We start from the raw sequence: 20,715 nt of genomic DNA, 5'->3' as shown, positions 1-20,715 counted from the left end.
TGAACAGGCAACCTACAGAATGGGAGAAAATTTTTGCAACCTACTCATCTGACAAAGGGCTAATATCCAGAATCTACAATGAACTCAAACAAATTTACAAGAAAAAAACAAACAACCCCATCAAAAAGTGGGCAGAGGACATGAACAGACACTTCTCAAAAGAAGACATTTATGCAGCCAGAAAACACATGAAGAAATGCTCATCATCACTGGCCATCAGAGAAATGCAAATCAAAACCACAGTGAGATACCATCTCACACCAGTTAGAATGGCCATCATTAAAAAATCAGGAAACAACAGGTGCTGGAGAGCATGTGGAGAAATAGGAACACTTTTACACTGTTGGTGGGACTGTAAACTAGTTCAACCATTGTGGAAGTCAGTGTGGCGATTCCTCAGGGATCTCGAACTAGAAATACCATTTGACCCAGCCATCCCATTACTGGGTATATACCCAAAGGACTATAAATCATGCTGCTATAAAGACACATGCACACGTATGTTTATTGCGGCACTATTCACAATAGCAAAGAGTTGGAACCAACCCAAATGTCCAACAATGATAGACTGGATTAAGAAAATGTGGCACATATACACCATGGAATACTATGCAGCCATAAAAAATGATGAGTTCATGTCCTTTGTAGGGACATGGATGAAACTGGAAAACATCATTCTCAGTAAACTATCGCAAGGACAAAAAACCAAACACCGCATGTTCTCACTCATAGGTGGGAATTGAACAATGAGAACTCATGGACACAGGAAGGGGAACATCACACTCCGGGGACTGTTGTGGGGTGGGGGGAGGGGGGAGGGACAGCATTAGGAGATACACCTAATGCTAAATGACGAGTTAATGGGTGCAGGAAATCAACATGGCACATGGATACATATGTAACAAACCTGCACATTGTGCACATGTACCCTAAAACCCTAAAGTATAATTAAAAAAAAAAATGGAAAAAAAAAGAGAATATTATCAGAGCATGAGGTATTGTAATACAGAGATCACACCCCAATCCGATAAAGTTGATATCATTATGCAGTGAGTTTGCAGTAAAGCATTTGTTCTTTTAAAATATAGGAGAGTAATGAATCCATTTTAACACATCTACAAAAGAGATAGGTCAAGATGGAAATCTGGTTGTGTGCATGTGTGTGTGTGTGCGTGCGTGTGTGTGTGTTGTGAATGTGTGTGCGTTTGTTTAACTTTAAAGCTTACAATAATTTTTCCAAAGCAAGAGGGTTCCAAAAAAAGGTATACATATGATGTTATTTTTGGAAAGAAAAACAATAAACTACTAAAATGTATTTAAAAAAAAAAATACAAAAAAAATTAGCCGGGCGTGGTGGCAGGCACCTGCAACCCCAGCTACTCGGGAGGCTGAGGCAGGAGAATTGCTTGAACCAGAGAGAGGCAGAGGTTGCGGTGAACCGAGAACATGCCATCACTCTTCACAAGAGTGAAACTCCATCTCAAAAAAAAAAAAAAAGGAAAAAGAAACTACAGCTACAAAGAATGCCTATTTTATGGGGTTGTTAAAAGGATAAAAGCACTGAAAACACTTCTTGCTATGTAGGAAGCAATATATAAGTTAATTTAGCATGCAGTTGTTGAATTCAATATACTGTACAATATGCATACTCTGGGATGCTTATAAGCCTGGCCCATTTTTTTCAATGCATTCATCTGGACAGACACCCAAGAGTCATTGTTAAGTGAAATAAATCAGGTTGTCATAGTCCAGTGAATAGTATACTTCTATTTTCTTAAACAAATGAAAAAGTAAACCTACGGTATGTATATATCTGTTTACATTTTTTAGTTGAGTCATAAAGATATGAAGAGAAAAAAGCAATAACTCAACATCACAGATATCAGGAAAGCTGGATCTAGGTGGTATGTAAGAAACTATTCATAGTTTTTAAAAAAAATGTATCTGTATTTTTTCTGGCTCGTTGTAACGAGCATACATTACTTTTGTGATTTTTTTAAAAAAACAAGGTTTAGTAAAATAAATGTAGGCAGGGTGGAGTAGCTCACACCTGTAATCTCAGTGCTTTAGGAGGCTGAGTTAAGGGGATTGCTTGAAGCCAGGGGTCCAAGACCAGTCTCGGCAACAAAGTGAGGCCCTGTCTCTACAAAAAAATTTAAAAATTAATCTGGCGCAGTGGTGTGTACCTGTAGTACCAGCTACTTGGGAGGCTGAGGCAGGAGAATGGCGTGAACCCAGGAGGCGGAGCTTACAGTGAGCTGAGATTGCTCCACTGCACTCCAACCCGGGCGACAAAGCAAGACTCCGTCTCAAAAATAATAATAATTGTGTAAGTTCAGGAACCACAAGCAGCTCCAAGTGACACAAATATGGAATGGGAGTTACAAAACACAAAGGAATCTAGAATCCAAAGAGTCACAATCCAGAACACCTCCGGATCCTGCCTGAGTGCTTGACTAGCTCCCTTAGACTTTGGAGAGGTACTAAACATTTGTATGCACAGGTGTGAACAGCATCATTAAATCTGTGTGACATGAAGAATTCTCTTGCCTGGAAGTTATCGCACTCTGGTTTTATTATTATTTTTTTTCTTTTTAGGATGTGCATATAGCCTTGTGTTTATAGCGGAGTGAAAACTGGATTTGGTAGCAAAACATCCTTCAAAGCAGGGACTAACAATCTGACCCAAGCCACCCACTGCTCTTCCCCTGGATGTGGCGTGGAGGAGAAGGGAGGTGTTGGGACTCACCCACAGGGCTCGCAGAGGGCTCACAAACACGCACGTGAGTTCCCTTCAGCCTGAACCCAAGGAGTTCTCCAGAGAGCACAGGGTGCCCTCATCCCTACACAGCCTCTGACTCAAGGCTATTATTCACAAACACTACTGGGGAACTTCTCTTGATAATCACAATGTGTAATGCCCATGAAAATGTGTCTCCTGAGAAAATGGGACAGGGCTGGCTACCAATACAGAATCACATCAAAAGCCTAACACATTCTCTCTCCTTAAACTGTACCTGCTTTGTGCCCCTCCAAAAGCAGGTTTTGCTATTTGAGAAGTATGTACTTCTGGAGACCTAGTTAGAAGCCTGCTTGTGTCCCATGTGGATCTGAGAACAGGACATTGAATTTGAGAAGTCAGCTACGTCAGGCAACCTCTAAGACAGGCACTGCAGGCTGTGTGCTGCTTTAAGAGAGTAGACTTCCAGCTCCTTCCAGAATTGCCTAGGGCTTTCTCACCAGCTAAGCCTCTCTCAACAGAGTGCTGATTGCCCTAGTACAACAGGGAAAAAAAGATGAATATATTTCTTCTCAGAAGTACTATATTCTAGATTTTGACATTTTATTTATCTCAACCTTTAAGCTTATCTTGCGTCAATATGGTAAAACCACCACGGTCTCCAATTCTCAAAGCTTAATCCACTATAAAGTTAAGACACTTTTAAGGTGCAGTTAATTGTTCTGCATCAAATCATCCCCCTTTCCTCTCAGTTTGACTCCCTGAGTGAAGAACACCACAAAATGAAACAAAAATCACCACCTTGCTCCAAGATTAAGGTGTAATCAATGACAAGACCAACTGGGAGCAAAAGCTCATTAATCTGGTACAGTGACATCTCGCTCTGTCTTCCCTGGTTTGTTGATATCCAGCAAGGCTTACAGCCCTAGGACATCACTATAAGGTCAATAGCCTCTTGGCCTCTTGCCTACCCTACCACCTCAAGGGTATTTGCCAGTTGCCCCTTTCTGACTCTCCAGCTGCTAAAACTTGTAAAGAATAAGGGCTCAAGTGAAAAGTGCATGTATCTACTTGTTGGACAAGAAGCCATTTCTCTGTCACCCAGTATTTTTCAGGAATAAGGCAATTGCTGCTCAGAATGTTACAGCACATAGAAAACCCTATCCACTCTGTATATAGTGTTTGTACGTGTGTGTGTCTTTGTGTATGTATATACACACAATACATATATAGATATTATATAATAATATACACATATATTTCTATAAAATATTATCTTGTTTATTTGTTTGGGTATAGAAAGATCCACCAGAAGGCAGTGCTCTGGAAGACAGATAAGCAATGAACATATGGAGTTCAGTAACACGTCTGTAAGTCTGTAGGCTACTACTTGCTAATTGTGCGACCTTGGGTGCACCATAAAAATGAATTAAGAGGATGTAATAACACATGTCTAACACTCAGCATCATGCCTGACACATAGTGAATAACCAATAAAGGTTTTCAGTATTATCATTATTACCATCATCACTAAACCAGCAAGGGGCTGGGTTCAAGGACTCAAAGATGAGTTAAGAAGAGAAAATATCCACATGAGCAAAGTAAAGAAGTAACACTTATCTCATATTTTTATTACAACACTTATGGTTGTATAAGAGTCTATTTACATTATATCTATCTTATTCTGGGATCTTGCATTTCTGGGCGGCTGCTTCAATAACTTACTCAATACAATTACATAAGGGGGGATACATGCAAGTGTATTTCCCTCTCACCTTGACTGTCCACAGATCTTTGTCCCCCTCTAAAAAGGAACACCTGGCTGGGCGCGGTGGCTCACGCCTGTAATCCCAGCACTTTGGGAGGCCGAGGCGGGCGGATCACGAGGTCAAGAGATTGAGACCATCCTGGGTAACACGGTGAAACCCCATCTCTACTAAAAATACAAAAATTAGCCAGGCATGGTAGCGGGTGTCTATAGTCCCAGCTACTCTGGAGGCTGAAGGCAGGAGAATGGCGGGTGAACCCAGGAGGCGGAGCTTGCAGTGAGCCAAGATGGCACCACTGCATTCCAACCTGGGCAACAGAGCGAGACTCTGTTTCTTAAAAAAAAAATATCTGGAGGACAGAGCCTATCTGCTGTTGATCTAGGTACACACACACCTTCCCCTCACTGGACCAGATCGTTCCAAGGCATAAAGGAATTAATCAATACAACACTGTTGAATAAATAAAAGAAATAAAATACAATATAATAAAATTATCTTTGGATGACCGTGAAGTTTGTTGTGTTAACTGCTCTGTTTAAGAACAGAGTTACTGAGCACTAGCTCTATGCTAAGTCCTGTACTCGGGGCTATGGGTACCTTGCAGATGTCTAAGACTTGCCTGAGGTCATAGTCCCCAATTTTTGGCATAGGCAGGTTTTCTGAGCATAAAGTACTGAAACTGCCCCAATAGTCCCATAGAAACTTATTTTGGATAAAAATAGGAATTGGCCCTTCCTGTCTTAAAGCTTGAAACTTAATATTTGTTTCATCTGAGTTCCTTCCTCAGAAAAGGCCCTGGAAGCCTCTCAAAAAGTATCAAAGAACTAAATCTCACCAGCTCATTGCATTCAGACAATGAGATGCCAGGCCCCTCATTTTATTTCCTTACCCTTCCCTAGTTCCTGTTTTCCAACACACTGTTACATTTCTTCCCTGCTATATTAAACCCCTAACTTTAGTGAGTCAGGGAGATGGATTTGAGACTCATCTCCCATCTCCTCAGCTCCAGCACCTGGTTAAAGCCTTCTTCCTTGGCAATAATAGTTGTCTCAGTGATTGGCTTTCTGTGCAGTGACCAGCAGGGCTGAGATTGGATCCCTGGTGTTTTGGTAACAGTATGAGCTGGTGCAGGAGAAAGTCAGTTTGTGCTAGGCCGTCTAGTTTCCCTCAAGCAAGGCTGTGCTAGACAACTCAGAACCATAAGGCTTTCTCTTCCTGACCCCTGTCCTCTACCCACCCAGGCCTGTCCCACTCCTCCTCTGTATTAACATACCTACAGAGGTTCCATGAACTCTGAGTATGGGCACTGTGAGCTGTTCAAAAGTCCTACCGAGGTGTTATATATGACATATTATATATTATATTATAATATAAAATATTATACATATTTTCCACCTTATTCTCTCTTTTCTAAATTACATTTTCAGTAAGGTACGTGTCATTCCTATTAAAGTACTAAAATGACCAGACGTGGTGGCTCATGCTTGTAATCCTGAAAGTTTGGGAGGCTGAGGTGGGAGGGTTACTTGAACCCAGGAGCTCAAGACCAGTTTCAGTAACAAAGTGGGACCCTGTCTCTATAAAAATAATAATTTAAAAAAATTAGCCTAGGGTGGTAGCAAATATTTGTAGTCCCAGCTACTTGGGCGGCTAAGGTGGGAAGATCACTTTTATCTGGGCGTCTGAGGCTGCAGTAAGCTGTGATCATGCCACCGCATTCCAGCCTGGGTGACAGGGTGAGACTCTGTCTCAAATAGTAATAATAATTTAAAATAAATAAAATTATCAGTTTCTAATATATCACATACCTGCAGTAGTCACACCAGTATATGATATATGGCAAATGACTATTAGGCATATATTTTAAAAATATATTATGTATCTGTGGGTATTGTGTGTGTGTGTGTGTGTGCATGCATGTATGTGCAAGCGTGTGTGTATACACATGGTCATCTCTCAGTATCTGGAGGGGATTGTTTCCAGAACCCCCCATGAATACTAAAATCTGCAGATGCTCAAATTCCTGATAGAAGATGGTGTAGGATTTGCATATGACTTACTGACCTTCTCCCTCGTATAGTTAAAATCATTCCCAGATTATTTCTAACACCAAATATAATATAAATATTATCTAAAAATTATTATACTGTATTTTTTTAATTGTATTGGTGATAGCATTGTGTTGTTTTTTAATCTCTTTCCCCCAACAGTTTTGATCCAAGATGGGTTGAATTAACAGATCTAAAACCCACAGATAGGGAAGCCTGACTATATGTATATATACAGTCACGTATCACTTAATGAGGTGGGTGAATTTTGAGAAACATGACCTTAGGTGAGTTTCTCATTGTGTGAACATAATACAGTATACTTACACAAACCTCGAAGGTATAGCATACTACGTATGTAGGCTGTAGGGTACACCCTATTGTTGCAAGACTGCAAATCCATACAGCATGTTACTGTGTTGAACACAGTACAATTTTGGGCAATTGTAACATCATGGTATTTGTGTATCTAAACATATCTAAACAAAAGAGGTACAGGAAAAATACAGTATAATTTTATGGGACCACTACTGTATATGGTTTCATTGACTAAAATGGCATTATGCAGTACATGACAGTATGCATCCTTCAGTGAAATTCATCTTAAGATTGAGAAGCCAGCAGGTCATTCTCGCCACACTTTCCCAGACTTCAACCCAAGTAGACTGCTCCTTCAGAAGGGAAGCCTGATACTAATGGAATGTGATGCCATTTTTTAAATTAACCCTTTCCACTAAGTTTGAAAAGGATATTCTTCCTAGAATGGGCCATTAGTAACAATGCCCCATTATGGAGAGAAAAGCGTACTGAATCCGAGCTTCCACAGTCTAGGGCGACCTGCTCCTCAGGCCCCGCAAGCATGCCCTTTCCACTGTGCAGGTGGAGAGTTATGACTGCTGAAGCCTCTGTCCCAGTGAGACAAAACTGCATTATCTATTAAATTTCTAATATGCAGACTATACTTTATATGGAAAATGCACTGCAGAAAAAAAATGCTGGCTTTTACTCTTGTACATGGAGATCCATTAGAGAAATCTATCAGGGAAGTATGAAGTTGCTCAGAGTCACAGAGATTCTGATGAAGGGTTACAGAATTGAAGCAATATAGTAGGTGCTGGCTCCTTACTGCACAAAAAATTACACTTTTATTAAGGCCTCTACAAAACTTCCCACGCTTTCAGCTTACATCCCTGTAACTAGGGACTATACCCAGAACTGGCAGCTTGGTTTTCAGGCTTCAGGCTGTCTTGTGGCTTGAAGGTTGGGTTTCACTGGGGGCTTGTGCCTATCTGCCTAGGAATTTGTCGGCCTTTTACCACTATCACAGTAATTTTTCAAATGAATAGGTACAAATCCCTTAGCATAGAGGAGCTCCTTGAATACCAGCATGACTGGGCGGTTGGGCTACCAAGGGTCTAAAATCATGGATGGGAAACTCTTCTGAGACCCAATATGTTTTTTTCTTTCTACCTATGGCTCACACCTTCCCCATTTTGAGCCTATAAAAACCCTGCCCTCAGCCACACATTGGGACTACCCGCCTTCTGGTAGGGACTACCCACTTTGGGTCTCCTCTCCACCGAGAGCTGTTCCATCACTCAATAAAACTCTTCTCTGCCTTGATCACGCTCTAGTTGTCCGTATAACCTCATTCTTCTTGGATGCAGGACAAGAACCTGGGACCCACCAAACAGTGAATGAGAAAGGAGCTGTAACACTGTAGCCTTCCTGTCCTCTGTTGGGGCCAGGCAGCTGCCCCACACAACAGGAAGTAGCAGTGGGGCCGGTCCAGCCTGGGAGCCATGGGCTAGAGCAGAGCAGTGGGACTGAACAAGCTGTAACACGAATGAGCTGAAACCCACCCCCACCCCATTTGCTGCACTGTGGCTGGTGGGAAGGAGAGAAGACCTGTGACTCTTCTGGGGGCCCAGACCTCAGCTCCCCAAGCCACGGCTGTGTCATGCTGTAACACCCCCTTTGGGGTTCCATGATTGCTGGTGTCTTCGAGTTTTTAGGGTGCCACCGCATTCCCCTCATCCAGACACCAGCACCCAAGGCGGAAGCCCCTTGCTGTACACCTGGTTCAGCCACAGCCTTGTACAGAGCCAATGCCTGGAGCTGCCCACCCCACCACAGCAGCTGGTGCACCTGGCTTGCCCTTGGCAGGCATGAGATATGGACCAGTAGTATGAGCTGAGTGCAGCCTGATGGGCCAAGTGGGCAGAGCAAGCCCTGTGGGCACAAGCGAAACTCAAGCAGAGGTAATGCTGGCTGCGGAGGTCTCTGGCTGGTGAAGAGGCACTGAAAAAATCCCGTATCATTTCCACACTCTATACGTGTGAAGCAATACAGTGTGAATCCCAAAGATAAGGGTGTGCATGAGTATGAGTATGTATGCCTGTGCTGCTGGTGAGCTGCAGGACCGCCATGGAAGGGAAGTTAGTAAAGGAATGTTGCCCTGGGCCAGGCGCGGTGGCTCACGCCTGTAATCCCAGCATTTTGGGATGCTGAGGCCGGCAGATCACCTGAGGTCGGAAGTTCAAGATCAGCCTGACCAACATGGAGAAACCCCGTCTCTACCAAAAATACCAAAAAATTAGCCAGGTGTGGTGGCGCATGCCTGTAATCCCCAGCATTTTGGGAGGCTGAGGCCAGCAGATCACCTGACGTTGGAAGTTCAAGATCAGCCTGACCAACATGGAGAAACCCCGTCTCTATCAAAAATACAAAAAAATTAGCCATGCGTGGTGGCGCATGAGGCTGAGGCAGGAGAACTGGAACGGAGGCAGAGGTTGTTGGCCGAGTCTCATTGCACTCACCTGGCAAAACCAAAACATTTATCTACATACCTCCAAAGCGAGCTCTCCGTGATGCTCCCCAGGTTATAGTCATAGAGCTTTGTCAAAATGAGAATCACCTGAAGGCAAAAGAGGAAATCATGGTTAGTCTCAAACAATTACAGTCTCTTAGAACTGAAATGGCCCAAGGGAGGGCTTAGGATTCCTTTAATAGGCGCTTAACATAATTGAATGAATTGTTACAGCATTTGCCGCACTGACTGAGGAAGGGTTGGCGTGTCTTTCTGCTTAGGCCTATCCTCTCCCCACCTTTCTCCCTGTCACCCTGCAGCAAGGGTTACCTGCTCCTGCAGGCATTTCTTTCCCTAGTGGGTTTAACACTTTTAGGGAAGGCTGGCAGAGCTGCCAAATATGCACACGACTCAGGTACTCACTGAGCAGATGCCTGGGAGAAAGGAAGGTCAATGATTAGTTTCCAGCCCTAGTAGCTGGGTGCATTGAGCAGGTTACCCAATGTGCCTAGCTACCATCTTTTTAGGAGACAGCAAAGAATTATTTGAAAGAATGTCAGTATGCCCATTTATTAAGGGGAATGAAGAGTAATGCTATCTCCCAAAAGAACTGCTGTTTGAAGTTAAATTAGGAAACAAATACAAATTACACATCTATTAGCATGTGGGTTTTTTTTTTTTTTTTTTTTTTAGACGGAGTTTCACTCGCTCGTGTTGCCCATGCTGGAGTGCAGTGGCACGATCTTGGCTCACTGCAACCTCCGCCTCCTGGGTTCAAGCGATTCTCCTGCCTCAGCCTCCCGAGTAGCTGGGATTACAGTTGCCCACCACCACGCCCGGCTAATTTTTTTGCATTTTTAGAGATGGGGTTTTGCCATGTTGGGCAGGCTGGTCTCGAACTCCTGACCTCAGGTGATCTGCCTGCCTCAGCCTCCCAAAGTGCTGGGATTACAGGCGTGAGCCACCGCACCTGGCCCAGCATGGGATTCTTAAATGTTAATTCCTTCCCTTTGCCCTATGTGAGCTTGGTTTTAACTTCCTTCTGACTTCCAATTTCTAGGAAAGCCATTAAATAGAAGCCACATTGGCAGGGCTAAACGACAGCATTTTAACAGGAGCAAATCTATTTCATGGGGTCCAGATAATTACTGTGTAATATATTTCTTATGGAACCGTCCATAGGAAACAGAGAAAATCAAAAATTAGGAACAGGTCTCAGGAAAGAAGCCGTAGAATTGCGGAATGCTAAATTTAAGCTATATTCGCTTCACAGCAAATCCTCCTCTGAAACCGAAAGCAGCACTATTTCCAACTTTACCCAGAGGAACCTAAACTATTTCATTCTTTCAGAATTCAACAAACATTTATTAAACATTTATTAGGAGCCCAGGATTTTGTCTGATGCCAGAAGAGAACACAAAGAAAAACAGATTCAGTCTATGAGTCCGTGATCCAGTTAGGACAGAAGCGCTCAGGAAAGAAAAGGGAAGTTGATAGAGCTATATACCCCTTCTCAGTCACACCGCAACCCTTCCCATCACAGCTGTTCCGGAAGACAGCTTCTTCTGGTGTCTGCAGCAATGAACAGAGTCCACCTGGTTACTTGAAATACATGAGCCCAAGGACACTTGCGAAGATTCCACAGAGCAATGTGTGTTCCTAACCACTGATTTCTCCACCTTTTACTTGCTCTTCCTACGTTAGGGAAAAACATTATGGGTTTGCTCAGTTTTCTGTCGAAGTTCGTATTTTCCTCCTGGTACTCATAACCTAGAACATTTGGCCCAGCCCAGCTGTTTCCAACTCAGCAGAAAAATGTTGACATTGATTTCCTGAATTCTTCTCTGAAGGCCAAGGGGTCCGTTCTAGCCACAGTGAGCATAGAACATTCTAACCTTAAATTCCGGGGCTGCAAGCTGCTGAGGAATGCTGAGTCCAAGTTCCACTCTACTAGCACAGCGTTTGATTTATTGAAGGCACAAGCATCAGTGAACACATTCTGAACTTTTTAATTTCACAGCAAGCAAACCTTAGGTTTGTTCTGAGTTCAAGGAAAAAAAAAAATTACAGTAACTTAAAAACAGGCAGAGATCCCTGAGTACCTGTCATCTAAGGCCACCCCTCTCCTAAACTACAGCACAGCTTCCTTCCTTCCAGGTCCTGTTCAAAACTTTTGCTTCTTTAGCAAAACGTGAGCATGTGTGAGGTGCGGGGCACCCTATGGACAGACACATCAGATGGCATGCCTGCGGTGGGGGCATATGCTTAACAGATCTATGTGCCAATTAAGTCGCTCTCAGTGCTAAATTTCAATCACCGCCATCCCAGGAACGCTGATCAGTGGCAGCAGGGTGGCTGTTTGTTTGAAGACATAGAATGATGTTGCTACTCCACCTCAGTACAATTTTGCCGAATAAACCTATAAATCCCCCACCAAGAAAATAGGGGTGTGGGCATAAAGCATTTCTAGGTAGTTGCTCTCCTGATACAAGACCGCATTAAACTAAATAATGAAGTTCAGCTGATCACAGGCTGTGTCTCCCATTCTTGTGATGAGGGAATTCAAAGGCGCCCTGGAGAAGGAACCCTTTAACCCAGCATGTAATGGTGTGGAGCCACTCGCACGAGCACACAGAAATTGTTTAAGCAATCCCAGGGCAGGCAAGCAGGGAGGTAGAAACCGCTCCCTGCCTTTTCTTGCAGGGCTAGTAAAACTGAAATGCCAGTGATACACTCAGGCAGTTTATCAATACAGCACCAGAAGGGGAGTCCTTTATGACATTTGAAAGCATATCTGCTTGAATCAATCTATTTAATCTTTCTGTTTTCAGTCTAACAAGAGCAAGAAAGGAGAACTGCTAACCTTCAGTTATGTTTTCAATCGATTATTTGAGATTTTCTTTTTTCCCTTCACTGCCTCTGTGCATTATTTACCATCTTATTGCTGAACAATGATGCATCCTTATGTTAGATATGTTTTGTTGTTTGTTTGCTTTTCTGTTACAGCAATACTATTTAACAAATCAGTTTCTGTTAAGGGAGCCAGAGCCAAAATCACTACATTTAAATGAGAAAATGTGAAAAAATGCAATTGTCTCCCTATTCTGGTTATATTCTCTGTTGTTTTTGTGTATTTTTCAAACTCAAAATGGAAGAAAATGGAGCTGTTTTGTTTGCTTTCGTTTTTGTTTTGAGATGGGAGTCTCGCGCAATTGCTCAGTCTGGACTCAACTTCTGGGCTCAAGGGATCCTCCCACTTTAACCTCCCTAGTAGCTGGGAGTAAGGTGCAGGACACTGTGTCCAGCTTTCAGTGGAACTTTTCAATTAAGTGAAATGTTGTATGTGCTTAAATAATATACACATAATTTATTTTTATTCATTCAGCACACAATTTTCATGTATAGAAAAACTCTGAGTTCAAGTGTATTCAAGTTCGACCAAAAAGCAAAGCTGTTTTGATGAACACATATACATCTCAAAATGCATATGAACACATATACCCCCAAAGTGGCATATCCATCAGCACCCCATTTATTTCTGTATCTTGTTTTCATTATATAGTGTTCAAACATCTCTGATTCAAAACAAGTGGTCACCATATGGTACTAGCTTTTTAAGGTTCCTCGCTAAATCTTAGGATATTATCTTTAAATAGCTATGACCCAAATTATCTACGACTTGATAACCTTCCCCTATGCCATACCAGGACCTCAGCATCAAGTTATTTCTGGGATTTCCACAGTGACATGCTTCAAGTATCCCCCTCACCAGTCTAGGACTTGCTGTCACCACATGACATCTGCACTTCTTCTTTCACTGTGACTCCTTCTTGCCACATCTATCGCTTACAAAACTTTTGGGAGGAACTTCACTTGGTCCATACTTTTTTTTCTTTTTCTTTTTTTGAGACGGAGTCTCGCTCTGTCGCCAGGCTGGAGTGCAGCGGCACAATCTCGGCTCACTGCAACCTCCACCTCACAGGTTCAAGCAATTCTCCTGCCTCAGCCTCCCAAGTAGCTGGGACTACAGGCGCGTGCCACCACACCCAACTAATTTTTGTACTTTTAGTAGAGACGGGGTTTCACCATGTTGACCAGAATGGTCTCGATCTCTTGACCTCGTGATCCACCTGCCTCGGCATCCCAAAGTGCTGGGATTACAGGTGTGAGCCACCGCACCCAGCCAGTCCATACTTAGAGAGAGGATGCCGGTGCCCACTCACCAAGCTGCTGTTCTCAAATTACTCATTCCTTGGAGGGTAGAAGGGTGCCAGAAACAGTGCCAGGTCAGGTTCTGTGCCAGGTCAGGAACGGGAGAGGGTCCAAGGGAGTGAGCAAGGGCTTCTTCTCCCACAGCACTGAGCCACATTTTCATAACCCGGGCTCCCAAACTATTAGTGACCCTTTGCTCAGGCCCTTACAAAGCTCCTACTGAATAATTCCATCAACTCTAGCCCTCACTCCCTCTGGGTAGGGAGTTGAGAAACCATCACAAAGGACTCTGTGAGAGGAAAATGTCAATTCATTCCTTCCTTCTAGCCCCAACCTCTTTCTGCACTGAGTTACAGAACAAAAACATTCACAAACAGATGCTGGTATATGGATGACTAATAAGACCGTTCCACTGTAAATTACCAAAAGTCAGTGAAAAATATTCTGTTGTATCAAAACGGTAGGGCAAGAAGCCTTATTTACAGGTATGCATTGAAATGAATTAACCTGCCAGCAGCATAAGACAGGCAGTCTCTCCTCTGCCAATTATCAGTCATGTAACGCCTTTGACTATGACAGCATGGTTTTTATTATTAACATAAAATATAATTTAGAAATGAAACCCCAAACATTTAAGGAACCTGAGAACACCTTCCTGGTAATCTGGTTCTACACACAGCAACTTTTGACAACTTATGTATTAACTAAGTATTAAATTGCAGAGAACCAAAATTTTTCTATGCTTTTCTAAATAGAAGCAGACGAATTTTCCATTTCTTTTCTTAAAAACAAAAATATAGTGTCTTCCTCCTTTTATTTACAAAAGAATTCACCCCACAGAAAGTGGGATGGAAGTGAGGCAAGAGACTGGAGGAACTTATTTCCTGGTCCCGGCAGGGTGAAATGAAGAAAACTGCAGAACTAGCAGATGGTGCCAAAGGCAATCTCTAGTTGCCTCACTGCTCTCCTTAGTGTAAGACACTCCCACCAGTGCCATGACAGTTGAGAAGTTCCATAGCAACACCTGGAAGTTACCACTCCTTTTCTAGAGATTTGTGAATAGCCCACCCCCTAATTTGCAAGTAATTAAAAGTGGGTATAAATATTGCTAGCAAACAGCCCATACACTGCTACTCTGGGCACACTACCTATGGGTTAGCCCTGCTCTGGAAGGAGTAGCCATTCTGCTATACGTTGCCACTTAATAAACCTGCTTTCTTCTACCATCAGCTCACTCTTGAATTCTTTTCTGAGTGAAGTCAAGAACCCTCCCAGGCTAAGCCCCAATTGTGGGGTTCACCTGCTTTGCATCAGGAGGTTGGGGGGGTGTCAGTGGATTTGTAAGGATACTTAGCCTGCCTACTGCTCATCCAAGGACATCTTAGAAAATGGGGACATATCAGGGCTGGGCTTGGTGGCTCATGCCTGTAATCCCAGCAATTTGGGAGGCTGAGGCAGATCACCTGAGGTCAGGAGTTGGAGACCAGCCTGACCCCGTCTCCATTAAAAATACAAAATTAGCCTGGTGTGGTGGTGCATGCCTTCATCCCAGCTACTTGGGAGGCTGAGGCAGGAGGATTGCTTGAACCTGGGAGGTAAAGGTTGCGGTGAGCCAAGATCGCGAAATTTCACTCCAGCCTGGGCAACAAGAGCAAAACTCCATCTCAAAAAAAAAAAACAAAAAAAAAACACAACAGAAAAGAAAAAGAAAATGGGGACATATCTCTTCACTCTTCAATTAATAATTTACATTCTTGTTTTCCTCTATGTCCAACTGTGGAAGCAGTATCAAATCTCAAAAGAAACAAAAGTATGGGCTTAGGATTAGAGTACACGATCCTAAAATGTCTTCCATTCCTTATGGTCTATATTTCCAAATCCTGAATAATGCAGATGATGACTAGGTCCTAGTCTATAAAACAGCACTATTTCTTTTGTGTTCCTCTCAACCACAGGTGATTCAGGGATGGCATGGGCAGGTGCTTCTTGTAACACATGGGAAGACTCCACAGCACTCAGCCATACTAATAGTCATAATTGCCCCTGGGGTGGGCCATAGTCTGGCTTGGGTGAGCAAGGGAACAGCCATATTGAAGATGGCAGCAGGTTGGGCGGTGCTGATGCTGGCTACCTTTGTCCTACTCCCACCATCTTACAGCATGCCTTAGTGTTTTTTCATTGTCCAAGCTCAGATAGCCACCTCTCTGCTTATTTCAGCAGCTTGCTAGAAACCATTTGTTTAGATGTATTTACAGATCTTGATGAAAGCAAATATGGGGGAAGAGAATAATAAGGAGCCTGAAGAGATTTGGAGTAATCTTTCATGAGAATCGAAGGGTTGGATAAAATAAGAGAGGAGTGTTCAATGGCCAGAAATTTGTTTTTGATTGTTTTCTTTGCACTCCAATCTTAGGGAAAAGAAGCAAACTCACAACACTAGTTTTCCTTAAAATATGCATGTTCCAGATTGTGTGTCTTTGGCTCAGTAAGTATTTATTTGACTTTCCAACTTAAACAGAGGTTCTCATTCTTTTGGGGATCCAAGAATCCTTTAAGAATATGATCTGATACAATTTATGGGCATAAAAGAATAAATATAACTTTAATAGTATTACTCATCTCTTGAATCCTGGGAGGTCATACATCCAAGAATAAGAACTTCCATAATTTTCAGAAAATAAGAGCTTTCTTTAGAAGAAAAGAACTTTCAGCTCCAAAATTCTGCAGATTTAACTCAATAAACATTTATTAAGCTTTGTTAAAAGGCAGTAATTTTAAAATACATGCTGTGCAGAGGCCAGGCATGGTGGCTCACGCCTGTAATCCCAGCACTTGGGAGGCCGAGACGGGCAGATCATGAGGTCAGGAGATCGAGACCATCCTGGCCAACAGGGTGAAACCCCCTCTCTACTAAAAATACAAAAAAATTAGCCAGGTGTGGTGGCAGGCCCCTGTAGTCCCAGCTACTCGGGAGGCTGAAGCAGGAGAATGGAGAAAACCTGGGAGGCGGAGCTTGCAGTGAGCCTAGATCGCACCACTGCACTCCAGCCTGGGCAACAGAGCAAGACTCCATCTCAAAAAAAAAAAAAAAATACATGCTGTGAGGATACAAAAAAAGGAATGATATTTGATATGAGTCTCTAAAAGCTCAGTCTTGTGGAGAGGCAGACCTGTACACAGGTACTTACAAACTATGAGGAAAAAAGATGTGAAGCAGGAGGAAAGTGTTTCTGTCTTTCAAGGAGCAAGTAAGAGAAGTGTAATCAGGAGACAATTCTTAGAAAAGGATGCATTTAAGACAAATCGCAGAAGATGAGTGTGATTCTGATGAAGATGAGAGGTGTACAAAGGGTACGGTAAGGAAAGGAACTGAGGGAGAAAGCTCAGAGAGCATTAAGAAAAGGTCAAGTCTTCTGGTTTACCTAAAGGTTAGAGGATGAGTAGCGACCCAACACAATGTCAGAATACAGAGATAGGCTTTGGCACTATTGTGGAGGACCTTAAATATTAGGCTGGTAGTGTGCTCTGCTCAAAACAGAAAAGGCTTTGGAACCAGAAGACGACCACATTTTGATTTTTAATTATTTTTTTATAGGCAAGGTCTTACTCTGCCACTCAGGCTAGAGTGCAGCGATGCAGTCATATCTCACTGCATCCTTGAACTCCTGAGCTCAAGTGATCCTCCTGCCTCAGCTTCCTGGGTAGATGGGACTACAGGCACACACCACTATGCCTGGCTAATATTTTATTTTATTTTATTTTAATTTTTTGAGATGGAGTCTCACCCTGTCACCCAGGCTGGAGTGCAGTGGTGCGATCTTGGCTCACTGCAACCTCTGCCTCCCGGGTTCAAACAATTCTCCTTCCTCAGCCTCCTGAGTAGCTGGGACTACAGGTCCCAGTGCGTGCCACTGCACCTGGCTAATTTTTTGTATTTTTAGTAGAGATGGTGTTTCACTGTGTTAGCCAGGGTAGTCTCGATCTCCTGACCTCCTAATCTGCCTGCCTTGGCCTCCCAAAGTGCTGGGATTACAGGCATGAGCCACTGAACCAGGCCTAATTTTTTTTTTTTTAGATATAGGGTCTTGCTATGTTGCCCAGGCTGGACTCTAACTCCTGGCCTGAAGTGATCCTCATGCCTCAGCCCCACAAAGTGCTGAGATTACAGGTGTGAGCCACCATGCCTGGTCAAGACCAGATTTTGAGTGCTGGTTTAGCCACCAGATCTAGTAGAATGCCGTTTGCAGCAAGAAACAGAATGCTAATAGTGACTCAAGCAATAAGTGGTTCATTATGTCATATAGCAGGAAGTCCAGAGTTTACGCATTTCCAGGACTAATTTAGCCGAACAACGTCATCAAGGACCTAAGCAATGTCCACGTGTCCTCTCTGAAGTGTCAGCACTCAGTGCTACTTACCCTCATGTTTGCAAAGCGGTCATAACACTTCTTTTCATCACCTGAAGATGTGGCTATATTCAGCAGAGTAAAGAAGGGCCTCTGGTGTATACATGGGTTTTTGTTGTTTTTGTTGTGTTTTTTTCTACCTAGGGAAGAAACTCTTTCCCAAAAGCCCTGCCAGCAAACTCCCTTTACCCTCACCAACCAGGATTCTGCCACATGCCCACCTGCGGTTGCAATAAAGATGGAGAAAACAAGGAACTGGTATTTCTACTTGACATTTACTATGATCAAAGGTGGGTTCTGCCAGCAAAGAAAGAGTAGGGAATGTCTGCTGAGTAGCAACTACTAGGGTGTACCACTGTGTGATTTTCAGTAAGTCACCTGAAACCTAAACTAACATGTAGCATTTATTTGATGTCTACTCTGTGTGCCAGATATCATAATTAAGAAATTTCAATTATCTCATTGTTTCCTGATGATGAAATTGAGCCACAGAGAAGCTAAGTAAGTGAAATTACTGAGCTAGTAATTTGAAGTCTAACTCACATCACATATGGAATCCTAATCACTGTGCTAAACTTTCCTTTCTGGTATCCTGTCTAATATGGGAATGATGATTACTAAAGGCAAGGCAGAACCACTGAAACGCCCTCACTTTCTGTTCATTTCAAAAACATTTATCGAAGCCCTGTTATCTGTCAGACATGGTACTAGTCACAAACCCTTCTCTCTCACTCTGCCTTCTTCTAGACATTGCTGGAGTATATTTTCTGGATCATAGACATGCTTGAGTTTTTACTCTTTACTGACCTCAAGTCAATGGCATTTTGTGGTCATTTTAAAATTTAATTATTATATTTTTTAAAGTTTTGAACCCTGGTAAAATCCTCTTTAGGAATTGATCCTTCCATTTAAATTACTGGAGAACTTGGCTGCTGCCAGATCAGGGGTTCCTGACAGCAAATGTACATGCAGCTAACTGCAGATTTCCACAGATGGTTTTACAGTATCATCATTTAGATTTAAGTGAACGCATAATTACACTCTTTTTGAGTTATCAAAGGGGAAAGAAATCAATAACGGCTAAGCTGGATCAAGGTGCTCCAGAGGAGAGTTGAAAGGTTGATAGAAATGTGTCCGGAATTGGTGGGTAATACATATGCATGCACACACCACACACACTCACACACGAACATGTGAAGTTAACAGACAAAAGTAATCTGGTATAGACAAACATACTTGATGAAATGAAAAAACAGTAGGAACAGTGAGTTAGTGAAATGAGTGAAACTAATTTGAGGTACAAGAAAGCATCCAGAAAGCAGTTAGTGGATTTTTGCCTCTGAAAAGTATTTAATCCCTAAATGCCCTTTATATTTTGTAGCAGCCCACACATAATTTAATGTCATGTTTATTTATGTAAAATCCTCTGCATGACACTGAAATTGAGTGAGTGAAATAGCCACTGCATCCTCCCCTGAGGAAATTAAAAGGCAAGCCAACCAACAGTGATGCAGACAGAGCTAGGGACATACAGATAACCGAATCAACATTAGACACAGCAAATTGTAGCACATGGAAAGCCCTAGTGAAGAGCAAAAAACTTTTTGTAAATTTGCTGTACCCTCCTGACTCTGTTTCCCCACAGAGCCAGAGGTCATTTGTAGCTAAGACATAAAATCTGCACCTGAGTTGCAGGACTCTTCCTGTCCCAGGAGCTGCCATGTGAGAAATACTGCAGCTCTCACTCAAGGGAACTCATGTGTTTTCTCCCTTTGCTGAAAGCTAAGTTCCTTCCTGTTAGTAACAAGCCCAAAAAATAAAAATAAAAATAAAAAGGTTATAATAAGGCTAAGCCAAACTATCAGACTCTAGTGACAGAGTCAGGTCTTTATATTTAGTAAACAAAACTAAACTTGTCAAATCCACTAGACTTAAGTTGCTTTTTGATGCAAATCTTGAAAATACAACATTTAACCTTTGACAGGTTCGTCTATTTCCCAAGTTCAGAGATGCTATCCACTCAAAAAAAAAAAAAAATGCACTCCCTCCAAAATCTATTAATTTCACATTTTCAAACCGGAGAGACTGAGGACACTTGTCCTGTTTCCTCCTCTGCCACCTCCTTCTCCTGTTCTTTATTTTGAATAATAAAAAGAGGATAATTCTCAAAATATATATCCATATATAGTACATAGCTGACCACTGCATATTCTTCTTCCTCTTGGTAAATTATTCTGCCCCAAATGATTTTGACTTTCTTTTACATTAAATCAGGAAAATAAGGGAGATGCTAAATTAAATATTTTTTCTAGAAAAAAACCAAATAGCTGCACCAATGTAATCCCAAAAGAGTAGCAAGATGAGATAATTATACAAAATGTGAGGAAAATGCATATTCAAGACAAGATCTTTCTACATATGGATAGTAAAATAGAAAAATGAAACAGGCCTACAGACCCAAAGCCAAGGCTTCAAGACCTGAAATTAACTGGGGCCAGGGAATGGGGGAGAAGCTGGCAACTTAGCGTGGTTGTCTCCAGAGCTGCAGTTGGAGGAAACCACATAGCATATCTTGCGCATGCCCATTGTTTTATAGTTAAAGAAACAAACTATAAACCCTGTTCTCATTCCCCTCCAGTGCTTAGAAGGGAAGAGAGATTATATCCAACCTTCTTTAAGCTAGTACCTACTCAAATTAGCTCACCTGATACGCAGCTGCACAAACACAGAC

General features: G+C 42.4%; 1 protein-coding gene across 3 annotated transcripts in view; it reads right to left on the bottom strand.

Annotated features, from left to right (window-relative positions):
- Window positions 1-20,715, bottom strand: part of SORCS1 (sortilin related VPS10 domain containing receptor 1) — a 602,630-nt gene that overhangs the window by 376,972 nt on the left and 204,943 nt on the right. For all 3 annotated transcript variants that reach the window (XM_032178269.2, XM_058436040.1, XM_032178276.2), the window contains exon 2: window positions 9,407-9,474. In XM_032178269.2, the coding sequence (XP_032034160.1) occupies window positions 9,407-9,474 (68 nt within the window). The remainder of the gene's footprint in view (window positions 1-9,406; window positions 9,475-20,715) is intronic.

This window comes from Hylobates moloch, unplaced genomic scaffold, assembly GCF_009828535.3.
Source record: "Hylobates moloch isolate HMO894 unplaced genomic scaffold, HMol_V3 SCAFFOLD_3, whole genome shotgun sequence".
NCBI classification, from domain to species: Eukaryota; Metazoa; Chordata; class Mammalia; order Primates; family Hylobatidae; genus Hylobates; species Hylobates moloch.
Note: the sequence above shows the minus strand (reverse complement) of the source record. Positions and strands in the feature narration are given on the sequence as shown.